At 40.0% G+C, this 14,665-nt stretch overlaps 1 protein-coding gene across 1 annotated transcript in view; it reads left to right on the top strand.

Annotated features, from left to right (window-relative positions):
• Positions 1-540: 540 nt before the first annotated feature.
• Positions 541-14,665, top strand: part of pdgfd (platelet derived growth factor d) — a 48,334-nt gene continuing 34,209 nt past the window's right edge. The window contains exon 1 of the mRNA XM_083887355.1: positions 541-988. Coding sequence (XP_083743481.1) covers positions 874-988 — 115 coding nt within the window. The 5' untranslated portion in view covers positions 541-873. The remainder of the gene's footprint in view (positions 989-14,665) is intronic.

Raw genomic sequence — 14,665 nt, 5'->3', positions numbered from 1 at the left:
AAGGCAAGTTTGATCAGGACAGAAACAGTGCATTTGCTGTATGACATTTAGACGTATTTTTGGATACGTCTCTGTAAAGTTGGAATAAAATGCTTGGAACATAAACATGTCTAAAGTGCAACTAAGTAGCCTTTGTTGTGTTGTTTTGAAGAGTAAATGATCTGAGGAATATAAAGGGTGGCAGCAGCTCTGTATCATTCACACCAAATCCATAGATGGTTCAAATCATAGCAAAAGTTTCTTAATTTAGGGCTAAGGTTTGAAGAAATCAGTTCCTCATGAGAAGGACTACTGGTCCTGACAACAAAAATCTTTATGCCAGAAAAGGTCCGAAAGAGGCAGCCAATACAAGCACGCGCTGCGCGCACCACTCTGTTGGCACGGTTCGACTCCCACCGCGCAGACGCGCCAGCCTGAAGTTAGTAAACAATGCGGAATATTTGTCAGTGATTGGAGAAAAGGATTTTTTGGCTTCACGGCGATAAGAATCCCGGCGCCTGCGGTCTCAGGTCTGACCGTGAACGCGGCTATATTATCCTCCACCTGCACGGAGCTGTTTAAGAGTTATCTCGCTCTCTCGGTGTGTGTGTGTGTGTGGGGGGCTCAACTTTTATTTTGGACGAAGGCACGCACCGGGGGACAGTAGGCCACTTTGGCACAGCGCGGAACATCGAGCGCGTCAGGCACAGGAGTCAACAAGTGTCTCTCTCAGCTCCAGGGAAGCGGAGAGAAAAGCTCCTGAAAAGGCTGAAGTGGTCGCATGGAAAGTTCGCTTCGAAACAAACTTGTTTCTGTCGCGGGGTATTTGACGGTGTTTATCGTTATAGGTGAGGAGTTTGTTTCTTTACAGCGTGTAGGAGTTTGGCTGTCAGCATGTGTGGACCGCTGCTTCTCCAGATGTGGATGACTTTATTGTTAGGGATTGTGGCCGGAGTGACGGCTCAGGTCACCACAGTCAAGGTGATCAGAGGCAACACAAGGAGAGACGGTGAGATGACGTTCTTTTATTTCTGTATTCTTTCCTTCTTCTGTGATTATTGTTGCATCTACTGCTGGAAATGTGTCTCTGTAACGTTTGGTTGTGGGACTGCTGGCGACTAAGTTGGTAAAGTACTTTATTCCAGTAATTATTTATGATTTAGTCTTGAATCCATGTGTCACATTAACATACCAATTACTTATTTCCTTCATAGATGCATCATCTGCTGTCACCACTTGTTTACTACATTACTGTGCATTGATATTTAAATGCAAAACCATTGAAGAGCCTACTTTTCCTGCAGCAAGTGATGGTCTCTGATAGTAATGTTTGATTTGGCTTGTAGTGAACGACCTGCTGACACATACACTAAACATAATATTTGGAGAAGCCTGGGCATAATGGCCACAAACGTTTCACACCAGTTGATATTGGAAGTTGTGACAATAAAATTAAATGTCAAAGTGTTGCTCCCGAGTGAAAACATCCAGTTAATTGTGGTACAAAAAAGAACAAAAAACTTCATTCTTCTGAGATGTAAAAAGAATAGTTTGATATACATTAACCCTTTAAGGTACTACTCAACCATTTGGTTGACCACATTCTAAGTCACTATATCTCATTGAAAAATGCATCAAGCTGTACTCAACCTGGATGAGCCATCTCTACTGTTTAGTGTGTTGCACCGCTGACCAAAATCATTACTGCAGTAGCACAACAGGTCAAAAACCATATTTGCTGTTGCACAACCCCCCAAAAAATATTTGTGCTGTTGCACGATCACCAAAAACAATTTATTAGTGAGTAATATTGGTCAAGAAATTGCACTTAATGTGACTTTATTTACATTAAGTGCTATTATAAACAGACGTCTCAACCGTTTGGTAGGGGGCTGTATCTGATGTACTGTAGGGTCTAATTTTAAAAAAATATAATAATATTGATTGTTGTTATTGTTATAAGGGAATAAAAAAATGCAAAGAAATACTTTTTCCTTTGCTTTTTTCTTGGTGTGTACCTTAAAGGGTTAAAAAAGAAAATGAAGGATAGTGTGCTATATTATTATTTACAGAACTATAACTATTACGGAATTATTTAAGGAACATTATTGGGCTTCTATAGTGACCCGAGAGTGTGATTTCATAATTATGGATCTGCTTTCATTAGGTTCCCTGAGTCTCAAACATATCCAACTTCCTGCAGGTGCTCTATGCTTTTTTTTTTGTCCATCTGGCTCTGAGGCTTAAGTCACAGTGCTATTGTTCCTTGATTACACCCACACACACATACACACACAGCTGAAGGGTTGCATTTGGCAGTGGAATATGAAAATACCAGTGTATTAGGTTATAACTTGGAAGAGTGCCTCTGAGGCCTCATGTAGAATGACACAGAGAGGTAAAGGTCAAGACTTAAGTGGCCTTCATTTCACTGACATTTGTTCTCCTGTCAAACTTTTGTCCGCGAAGGTTCTCAGTCATCCAGCTCCAAGTGCATCGGAATTACTGCACTTGAACAATATAAAAAAGTAAAGCCACACTTTTATGTATATATATAGATTATAAGTGTAATCTTAATATCCAGGTTTCTGTATCTTCAGAAGTGTGGATATCAGGACTAGCTTGAGTTCTCTTCTGTTCTGACTTATTTTGAAAACGCTAAAAACTTTTCTCAAGTTCAGATTTGTTTTAGTTTGCAGTAATGCATTGAACTGTTCATAAGGAACAATTTCACGAATCACTGGAATCAAATCTAGCATGAATGAAGGGACCATGGAGTCTGAACATCATTGAATAAAACTCAGATAAATCTTCAGAAAATAAGTGTTATTTTAACCTGCGTTAACAGATCAGTCTGCCTCGTGGATTACAACCTGTCAGAAGGAAATGAGTTGCTTGGTCTTGTCCAATCAAAGAGCAAGTCACAACCGCGCTGTCACAGTATTGTGAGAGAGGGCAGATCGACAGGAGAGACAAGTGCCGAGTGATAATGAAACGTTTTTACAAAATAAAACTTGATAGCGTAAAAGACAGCTGCACTAACACTTAATTTAGTCAAGGTTCAAGATACAGAACCAACAGGATTACATTTCCCCTTTTCAGGAGAAGGCAATGTTAATGCTCTGATATACTATTACAGCAGAGTGGATGGGAGGTTTTATTACTCTAAATCATTATCTGCGCATTGGCTCTGGAGAACGTCTCCCCTTTAATTATCATTTATATTTATGGAGCTTGCAACTGTCTACGTCAATCATGTGGCCTTATTTCTCATTCACCTTGAATTAGGCTTATTTTCTTTTAGCTCCCTTCCTCCAGTTAAATACTTAACCCTCAATAACATTTACACTTCTATTCTTTTCAATTAATTCTTTGAATTAACTTAGTAAAAAAATTAAAAAAGTATCTCAGTTGTTCATATATCGATATTTGTGAACCCCAACTTTGATGATTTTGGGAACTTTTGCCTCTAGGACAGAACTTGGCAGAGACTTGAAGCTGGGGTTGTGATACTGTTGAACATGTGGTGTTTAAATCAATTTATCACAAGAGTTAAGAGGTCCACTGTGTAAGAATTAGCAACATGTATAATGATGACACTGAAAACTAAGGTCTCCTCTGCTTAACTCCCACTTGTCAGTCATGCACTAATACACTGAGCCACAGGTAGCTGTTTGTTTTGTGTATGTGTCCCTTTTATTGTACAGTCGGCTTGTGAGGGCTCAGCTACAGTGTGTGATTGATTGCTGATTCAGTGTGTTTCTATCCAAGAGTGAACCTTCAAGCTGCTTTCAGTCATCCACTTGCCATTTTGAACATGCATGTGCGTATGTGTGTGTATGTATTTAGGTGCGTGTGTGTTCTGACAGAATATCTTAGCTCACTTTGAGGAATTCCCCCCAAGGTTTTTCCCCCTGTGTTTTTTCAGCATTTTACTCTTTTTTTTTTTTTTTTTTTTTTGTAACCTGCCATTGAGGGGTGTCCGGGTATGCACTGGAACGGGGTGGGGCAGTGTGGATGTGTGTGTGTGTGTTGGTTGACACAGGGAGACAGAGTGTCTTTACAGAAAAGTAAACACAAAAATCATATAAGTAAACATTACTTGGCCTTCCTGCTCTCTCTCTCTCTGATCATCTCTGTTGAATAGACCAGGAAACCCTGATAGGATACAATATATTACACCTTTATTATACACATTTGCTGCATGTATAACATAATACAAACTTCCAATGTCAGCACAGACCCAAGAAGCCTCATGCACACTGTCTGACGATGACATTTCATATTGTGCCAAATAAATGTGACACATGATGAAATACTGACGGAGGTTTTCATGAGACTTTTTGTGTCAAGATCTAAGAGGAGAAAATCGAAATGTCAAACCTTTAGTTGATAAACTGTAATAAAATAAAAAAAACTGGGCCATTGCATGTCAATATATTCAAGGATAGTCAAAAAATAATAACTCTGACTGAGTGAACACTGAGTTTCAACAATGGTGCTGCACAAAAGTTGCACTTTGTGTTTAGGAACATTTTTGGAGATTCAAGGCTATTGTAATAAGCTTGGGATTGGCAATAATATAATTTTATTTAATATCAGTATAAAAAGACAAAAAGATTTACAGTAACATATAGACACACTTTAACGACACACTGGTTGAACTTGAAAAAAGTGAGATACTACACTTACAGTAGGTGCAATGATTGCCACTTTAAATACAAACAGAATATCAGACGCCTATGTGTTTGTAATGTTTGGGTAATGCAAGTATTATGCAGTGAGAGTGCAACTTGTTATTCTGCAAAAAGATAATGTGACTTCTATTCTTGGCAGTGACGGAACCAATGTATTTTTATAAAGGCTTCTGGCATATCTCTCTCATTCCTCCTCTTCTTTCTTCCAATAGTTCTTTCTCTTATCTGCTGCCTTCCTCTCTCAGTGTTGTCTTATCTGTCTGTGCCTCGCTACATATCACTCCATCTCCCCAGATCCTCCTCTTTCAATCTCCCCCATTCTCATTTCTGTCCTTATCTTCCCATCTCCCCCCCATCTGTTTCAGCCCATTTTAATCAAAATCTATTCCAACCTGTTGGCCCTGTGAGAAAATATAATGTGGCAAATAGTGTCACACACACACAAAAACACTGCACAAAATGGAGGCCCAAGGAAAATACTGTACATTTAGTCTGTCTGTGTTAAAACAACGGGCATTTTAACATTCATTGTGGATACACCTCAGTTTACACACATTCAGAGTTAAAGCTGGTCAACAAATCAGAGGCTAAGCTGACACAAGCATGAGCTGGAGCAAGGTTTTGGAGACATCAGTGATGTCATGGGGTACTTGACTGTGCCTGAGAACTCTCTGATAACATAATGTGCACACACATACACTGGCATTCACTAACATATTTCTCACATTTATTAAAAAAAATAAACCTGAGCAGTCAAGCAAACAGTAAAGTGTGCAGATTTTCAAAGTAGGAAAGCTTACTTGATCGGTTCAGGTGCTTTTAATTTTATCACACGGTCTACAGTAGATTGAGTTTGCCAAGGAAATTATTATTATCATTATTTTATAATTCATTGTTAATTAAGAGTCAGCTTCAAATGAATGCATTTAACTGATTTTCATTTTAGACAGGGGAGAAAGGAACTTCATTCTGTGTATACGGTATACTTACCTACTGCACAGTGACATGACAGTACATATATATATGCATATATACATACTTATATGAACATACATATATAAACATATTTATATACATATATACACAAATAGATGTAAAATAAGGTTATGTAGAATAAGGTGTTAATACATGCTTATGATTAGTAATAAAGGGCTAGCAGTACTTAAATATGTTAGTAAGCACCTAGTTAATGGTGAATATGTTTTCACTAATCTAAAATGTTACAATATATGGTGCAAATCTCCAAGTAGAGCCTATCTAATATCCATCATCTATATATTGTGACAAAATAAGATACAAAACTAAACAAAAAAGAGCAATCTCTTCCTCACAATACATCATTTCATTTGCAAAAGTGAAGTCACATCTGGGCATGACATACAATAATTAAAATTTGCCAAATACAAATTAAATTAAATATGAGTCAGATTCAAGTCACAAATAATTCTGTAGATTTTCTTGAGCCGTCACATTCACATTCTACATTTTCCTCACTGAAAACAAATCCCACTCCAAAACCATTTTCTGTTCTAAATTAAGTCTTTCTCTGTGAGATGAAGGGGAAAAAAAACATAAATTTGCTCTTGGCATGAGTGCATGACCATGAACCTGTTCACTCCATCTCGACATATCACATCAAACCCTGGTCAGTTATGACAGGATGCCAGTGATAGCAGGGAGGAGTGTCACTGAGGTTACTGGAATTCATGAGTCACACTCAGGACACCCAACATGGAACTACTCCCCTCTCCCACCCACCGTTGACAACACACACACAATTACAGGATCTCCCTTTCTAGGGAATCCCCCAATAAACACTTGTCATGCCATATGAACACACACGCACACACACTTTGCATGAGCCAAATGAACTCCACCTCTAAATGTTTGGCAGACAGCCTTCTTCCTGTACGCAGAAAAAAAAAAAAAAAAAAGGGTGGTGACCACTTCCACCGTCTGCGTGTGTGCTGTGTGTGAAGCAAAGAGTGTGATGTAGACTTGGAAATTGAGCTAAGCCAGGCATAGGCTCATGAATGTAGCAGATTTTAGGGGGGATGAGGGCAGCAGGTGAGAGCTGGACGCCTGGAGGGGAGCTTAGAAGAGTTAAAGGGCACAGAGGAGGAGGAGAGAGTAAAAAGGTGTGGAGAGGGAGATATGCCAAGTTAAAAGACCAGTCCCTTCACTTTTCTGCCCCGTCAGCTTCAACAGCAAGCCAAATGGAGAGGGCATAAAAGAGGTGATGGAAGAAAGCAGGGCTGTTAGAGGAGTGGAGGGGGGTATTGATAAGATATTTCTGGAGGGAAAGAGAGCAGGACTGAGAAAAGGGCCTGACATCAGCAGAATATTTGATCTCATCAAAACTAAAGCAAAAAAAATCAGGTAAAGTATATGACCCTGTCAGTAGCTTTGCATCAGATACAGATAACCACACATATTCTTTGCTGTAGATTGTGAATATCAAGTTTGTGCAAACTGAGCAAAGTGATTGGTGCAAAAAGAACAATTATATTCAATATTACCCAAATATACAGCGTCAATGACAATAACAATTTTATTATTAAGTATTTATTTAGTAGCTATATCTTATGAGGTGCTGATAGGCAAAGCTTCCAGGTTTCCATTATATGCTGAGTAGTACAGTCACCAATGACTGTAGCTTCACATTTACCTGAGCTGAGGGTGGTATCAGTTTCGTCATCCATCTCTTGACAAGAAAGTTGGAACTATTACCATGACACATGTCCTGTATCATTCATCTTCCGGTTTACTCCCAGAGGATAAAACCAGGAAGTGAGGATATACTAAAATGCCACCAGTGGCAACTCCACGGACTACATTAAAAAAAAAAAAAAAAAAACGTCACTGGTTTCAGTTTCTTCTTCAGTTTTGTAATATATGCTGATATTTCGAGGAAAATATATGATGGAGCACAGCACACATGAGTCTACACCTGTGTGATTGACAGCTAGGAGTCTGGTTGTACGTGATGTATGCGAGTATTTCCGGTTGTAAAATTGTCATGACACCTTTAAAATAGGGAATATTTATAATGGAAGGTAGACTACAACCATTTATATATACAGTGTATGATATCACTATATACTGTGGGTAATTGGATTTACTTTATATGATATAGTCCCGCTTTACTGAACCCTTCTTTCACTTACTTTTTAATGCAAAAGTGCAAGCTCAAGTGCAAGGAGAATGATTCATTTCCACTGATGTGTATTGTCTTCCTTTTGGCTATAATAGCTTAATTTACAAGCCAATGAGGCATTCTTCTGAAATCAGGTTGGGGATGTAGCAGAGGAGAATTACAGAGCAAACATGAGAGAAAAAAAGGGAGGGAGAGACAAATGATTGGTCCTGTGAGGTGCAGTCAGTCTTGTGGCTTATCCTTCTGACTGGCATAACTGATGCAGATTGAAAAGCAGAAAATAAGATGGCGAGGAAGAAGCAAGTGGAGGGCGCATGGCAAGACAGACTGTATGTGATAGATGCAAGCAGCAATGAAGAAAGCGATGAGTCTAGAGAAGCGGATAAAATAGGCAAAGAAGACAATTCAAGACTTTATGTACTCAGGAGGATGAGAGCAAGAGATAGAAAAGGGAATTATGAGCCGGGTAAACAAGAGGAAAGTTATTTTTGAAGGGGAGATGAGAGGTGGAGTGCGGTAAAGCAAGGGAAGATGAAAACAAAGATCATGCAGTCTGATGTAGTCTCTCGATACACAAGCTTCACAAAACCAGCTGGCAAGCAGGTGAGAGGAAGAGCCAGGAAAAGAGAGAGCAGAGAGGGGTAAAACCAGACAAAGAGAGAGTGATGGATATGAATGGAGCAGAGCAGATGTTTGAAAAACACTGACAGAGCATGAGAAAGGGTGAAAGAGAATAGCTCGGGGGTTAAGAGGAGAATAGAGGGTTAGATGAGTTGGGAGAGAGGGTGGAAGTGTGTAACCTCACTGACAGGTACACAGCATCACCAAAAAAATGAGGGGAACATTGGCGAATAAGACTGAGGGATAATAAGGGGAGGAAAAGAGATTGGTAGTGAGCTTCTCTCAGAGAGATTCACTCAGTATCAGGTATTAACATCTTTCAGCTGATGTTACTCAACAGCAAATACTGCAGGTCTGTTTGTATGGAGGTGTTACAGTTGTATTGGTGAAAACCAATACTACTAATATTACAAATAGGAGCTGGACTGAGTTGCACAAACTTGATGCTTGTGTGTGATGGTAGCTCCAGATTTTGACTCCCATGTTTGACCTCCTATGTTCAGATGAATATCTAAATTTTATATAAATATTACAGCACTATGTATGTATAGATGAAAGCGCTTTACAGTGGACTAACCGTTTCAATAATCAGTGACTAATCGACTGTCAAATTAGTCGTTAGTTGCCGCCATAATTGCAAACCTAAGCAACTAATCATTCACGGAAACGGTGAATAACCTAACCCTATATATAGACATCGAAAATGAATCCCCTTCTCTCCATTACATTTCCAAGACACTCCAGGGTTATGATTTATATTGCAGTCAAATTTACTCATGCAGTTAAATACAGCCAGCTTGGATATTGACTGAAAAAGCACCACTACACAACCACAGTGACATAAATAAATAACAGTGTGCTTCTGATGTGTTAATTACATGTCCCCTCGGGGAAGGTGTTGCATTCAGAGAGGCTCTCTCAGAAGTTTGTTTGCAGTTAGTCTGACTTCGGTTTGATGATAACACAAAGGTTAAAGCATTCACATCTTTAAAATACAGCTAAACTAATTTTGTGCATTCTCCATAACCGATATGTAAACTACAGTGGTTTAATACATAACAATGATTTATAGAAACACGTAATGTGAGCCTGGCTTTTGATTGAAAAAGCTGCTTTCTGCTCGTCAACACAGTTTACATCCAGAGAATAGTTTGTCACATAGAAAGTTGTTGTTTTTTTCCTTTTCCCTGTTGTTTCAGAGCTGTTAGATTCGTGTGGAAATCAGTAATCCACAAGCAGCAGCATCATGGCTGCAACCACACTGTCCTCTACACAAGTGGCAGCGATATCACCCGCCCGGCAGCTCAGATGTGCTTAATCCAGCTTCATATTTGTTCCAAGCTCTTTGACTTCTTCTTCTGTTTACACAATTACATTACTGCTTTGGGTAATGTGCATCCTCTGCTGGTTTAAATCATATCAACATAGTAACGAGAGATGCAGAGAAATTGCACACGAAACAAAAAGACGACAAACATTGTCAGTCAATCCGCTAACGGTTAATCATTAAAATCCCTAGCCGACATTCACAATGGAGAAGACGAGCAAATCGATTTATATAATGCACAGTATGTATGTTTGAGCAGATTAATGGAAACTTTGACTCATTATCACGTTTCTTGACCGCCTAAGGCTTGTGAAATGCTCTAGTCTGAGTCTGCTCAGCCCTGTGAGCTTTGAGATTTAACATGCATTGAAAAAGAATGTGTTCAGCAACTAGTACAATTACTGAGTAACCAGTCCCTGCTTGAATGAATTCAGGCTGTCCTGAGATGATGATTGATTAACCAATTTTATGTTCGGGCCAGGAAAACGATTTGATAGTTTTGATTGTTATTTATTAAACTCATAAGATCTTTACAGCCTCTCACTTATGAAAACTTGCTGTATTTCTCTGTCAGAGTGAATTATCTGAGAACTTAGGGGCCATTTGTACTTTTATCTGATGTGAAATGAAGAATTATTTTTTTTTTAAATGCAGATGGTAATGATAATGTAACTTGGGAGTTCACGACTTCACCTGTAAATCAACTCAGGCACTGCAGCATAGATGTGATGAATCTTTTTAGGTTGAATCTTCTGTTCCCTTTATACATTGACATTCCTGCTGCAGCACCTACACAATCTGCTGCAACTGAAGTGACACTACTGCTGCTGGTGTTCTTACAGCATTTCAGAAGCCTGAGAACCAACCATGCATCCACATATCCAGTTGTCATTTTAAGTAGCAGTGCACTTGTTAAAGGACTCATATAATACCCTATTTCTCCAAGTTAACCTAGTTCCCTGGTGTCCTAAAGAACATGTCTGTGACATGCTTTTGGTCAAAATATAAAGGATTAAGCACCATAGCAGTTCAATCACCCTGCCAAAACAGCCCTGTTCAGAATGCTCTGTTTTGAGTGCCTGTCTCTTTAAATGCTAATGAGACTCTGGAAACTACGTCAACGTCACTGAGGCTCCGGCAGCTAACAGCAGTTAGCATTTGGAAAAGCCACCATTTGTCGACTCTAGCCGGCACATTGTCGTCATATATAACATGTATCCACTGGACACGTAAATCCTCCGAGGCTGGAAGTTTGTGTAGAACTCTGTGCTGCACTGTGGAGCCAAGAATAGAACACCTCACGGACTTCCGCTCTTGCGGATAATATTGACCTCGCCTGCACTGTCGCGTTTTTTTTAGGGACAAAGCGGAGCTCCACGAGACAATTCCAGGAATGTATCATTGTGACGTCATAATGAGTGCGGAAGTCAACATCGCATGTTTTATCTCCTGTACTTAGACTGAGGCGGACCACAAAAACATGAGTGAGTCATCTTTTTTCACACTTTGCCTACTCACAGGGCCTCCAGAGTCCCAAATATAAGTATTACAATGACTAAAATGACATCTCAAGACCGAAATAAACGCTGTACATTTACTGCATTCACACAATTGTCTGTGAACTGAACTAAAGCCCAATCTCTTATTCACAATCCAGTCTGCCACAGGAGATCAGGTGACATGACATGGAAAACCACTCAATTTGCAAAACAGTACCAGTGCCCACACAATACACCTACAGTGCAGAATCAAGTCATTCATTTCATGTTCAGAAATCATTCTAGGTCCCATTTTAGAGTGAGTGGAAAAGTAAGTTAGGGAAAAAAGTAAGTCATAAGAAGACTTAAGAAGGAAAAAAAAATGCTCCAATTGTCATCAGCACCTGCTGAAACTTTAAAAGTACAAGATATTGACAGAGAGAGAGAAAATAATGGTATGATGCCAGTGGGTTTCTGCTTCCAGGGCTAAGTGAGGGTGAGAACATGACAAATGTCAGAAGTGACACTCCAGAAAGATGAGAACGGGAGCTGCTCTAACCCCAGGAGATTCATTCCTGCTGAAGGAAAGAGATAAACACTGTGTATTTATGTTGTGTGTTTTATATGTGTGTGTCTGAGAGGGAGTTTGACAAATCCTCCAGTGCACTGTCAGAGCTATGTCTTTGTTACTCTGACAATGGTGCTCTGACATGAATTTTTCCCTCTTGCGTCAAACACTTTTATCTTTCCCTCTTCAACTGTCAGCGATTTCCCCATATTTCCATCATTTTCACTTTTCCATTTATGTATCGCAGAGATCCTGCAGCTGCCTTGCTCCCTTCTCCCTCAAGTCTCCCCTCGTCTTTATTAGCTTTCCCCCCTTTTCCCCCCCATTTCATAATTATCTCTCTTAATTTTGGTATTTGGGCTGCAGAGAGTGAGGAAGGACAACAAGTGAAGAGAACACAAACACAAGAGGAGTGGCTGAGCAATGGGACAGGGACATGATGAAAAAGGTGATGAGGCATTGTTCGGGGAATATCAGAGAAAGAATGGTTGACAGGCAGAAAAAGGAGCAAAATAGAGAGCGAAAAATATTAAGAGAGGAAAAGGTAATGGTGGGAGGATGGTGTTCTGTGCCACTGTGGAGCCTGCAGCAGAATAAGTGATTCCCATGGTAGATAGAAGGTCAGACACATACTGACAGTCAGACCACTGCGTAGACTTAACACACTAACACAAACATACCCACAGGCAGTGCTGCACACCAGCGCGCACACACACATGCACACCTACAGACACACGCACAGCTGATGTGAGGCAGCCAGACTAAGAGCAGGATGGCTGTCTAAACATTAGCATCTGCTCAGCATCACACACACAAAATGCTCAGAGCAAATCCATACTAACACACTGTCCAAGAAGCCCTCAAGAGGGATCAAGGCCGATATTTGATAAACTCTCACTACCCCCAGCTGGAGCTCGGCTAACACAGACACACGCATGAACACAGACACAAGCACAGGGAAATACACACAATTTTCCATATGCCATGTAAAATATGAACAAATGTCAGTTACATTTAAACCACTTTAACACAAATTTACACAATGTTCATCAGTGCCATACAACTGTGTTTAGAATGGCGAGGAAAGATCCAGCAACATCGCCACAATGCACACACCAAGTGATTTGTTTCACGGCAAGACGAACAGAAACATCGCGCTAGTAAAGCGAGCCTACTGTAGGATGGAGTACAACTGGAAACATAAAGAATTGTCCACTAAAAGAGTTTTAGAAGTGAATTATATTGCTCAACAAAACCTGGTTGTTTAGCAGTTTGGTGGAATAATAGTTTGTGCCCCAACCGCACTGCTGCTGTATACACACAAATGCTCCCTTACTCTGGTCTAATAGTATAGCCTGGCAGAAAGCCTGTTTTCAGATGAAGGATGCAGCATACAATTAATGTGACATCTTTTCTGTTCACAAAGACCAAACAGAGGCAGAATAGTAACATCAACAACAACAAAAATCACAATGTGAAGTATAAGATATGAGGCAAAAATGACTGTGTGCCTCTGTTGTTACATCAGCTTACAGAGTGTGACTTAGATGTCTTTTATTCTGTGCACATATGAATACCAGTGCGAGTGTTTGTGTTTCTTTATGAATGCGTGCGTGTTTGCATGCATGAGCACGGTGCAGGGCTAATTGATTGTCCTCGTCAGCCCTGCTGTTCAGACTGCAGCAGCTGTCAACAGGAGCCAACTGCTACCCTAACAAGCTTCCAATACGAGAAGTGCACCCCAACACAGACTTCCATAGTCTCTCACAGGCATGCCATTCTCACTTTAGCCTTTAATGTAGACTCACTCAACTCTACATGCATGCACACAGAGAGAAAGAGATCCATACAATGCACAAAGTGGGAAAATGTCAAGAATGCCAGTTTAGACACAGACAGAGTGACAGACGACAGGTGTATCTGAAGGTTCTCCTGACATTTCTCGATACGTGACAAACGTAACAAAAGATCTGTAATCTGTAATCTACAGGAGCAGTAATGTGACATTTTAATAGTACACATAAAACAAAGATAATATTGTTGATGGTGTGTATGCCAGACAATTCTGTGTTTTGGACCACTGATACAGTACAGCCACACACTCACACAGAGAGGATATTGCTGTTTGTCTATCACTATCTGCTGGTACAATATGAGCTCACTTCTCTCCTGCCTCCATCTCACTCTTACTTTCCTCCCATCTTCAACTTGTGGATTTATTTTCTACTATGAACTCCTGTCTGTGGCTTTTTGTCTTCTCACATTCTTCTAAGAATTTGTTTCTCATCATCTTCATTTAGTGAGATTAAGGCACTGTCCTTTGGCTCCTCCTTCATCCCACCATCTCTGCAACACTTCTGATTTGAATGTGTATGACACAGTGTTGTGTGTACATCCGTAAGGACAGTCTTTATGTGTTGCAGTGGTGCTGCATTTTATGTGACAGATGTGATTGAATTCTATTTGGCATACTGTGTGTGTATGTTTAACCAGCACATATATTGACACGTACTGATATATATACACATCAAAAAATTAGTAGACTGGATGTGGCCCCGCCCATCGCTGGTAATTTAGAGTGTCCAATTAAGATTGAGCAGACGCAGAATGGATACCTTGCACAATAAGCTAATGGGGATTGAGTAGCACAGGGGTAACCCCAGCCTTTGAACTGGCAGGGATTTGAACTGGCAACCCTCCTTTTACAATCCCTTTCCGCTTGGCCATTAGCTGCCCCGAAATGTGGCTTGATAATTCGATAACAATAAATAAATATATATTTCAAATAAAAAACAACAATAACTGAGAACTGTTACATTCATTTGGGCTGCTTAGTGG

Source organism: Microchirus variegatus (genome assembly GCF_963457635.1).
Source record: "Microchirus variegatus genome assembly, chromosome: 3".
In the NCBI taxonomy this organism is placed as follows: Eukaryota; Metazoa; Chordata; class Actinopteri; order Pleuronectiformes; family Soleidae; genus Microchirus; species Microchirus variegatus.
This window is presented reverse-complemented; position numbering and strand designations above follow the sequence as displayed.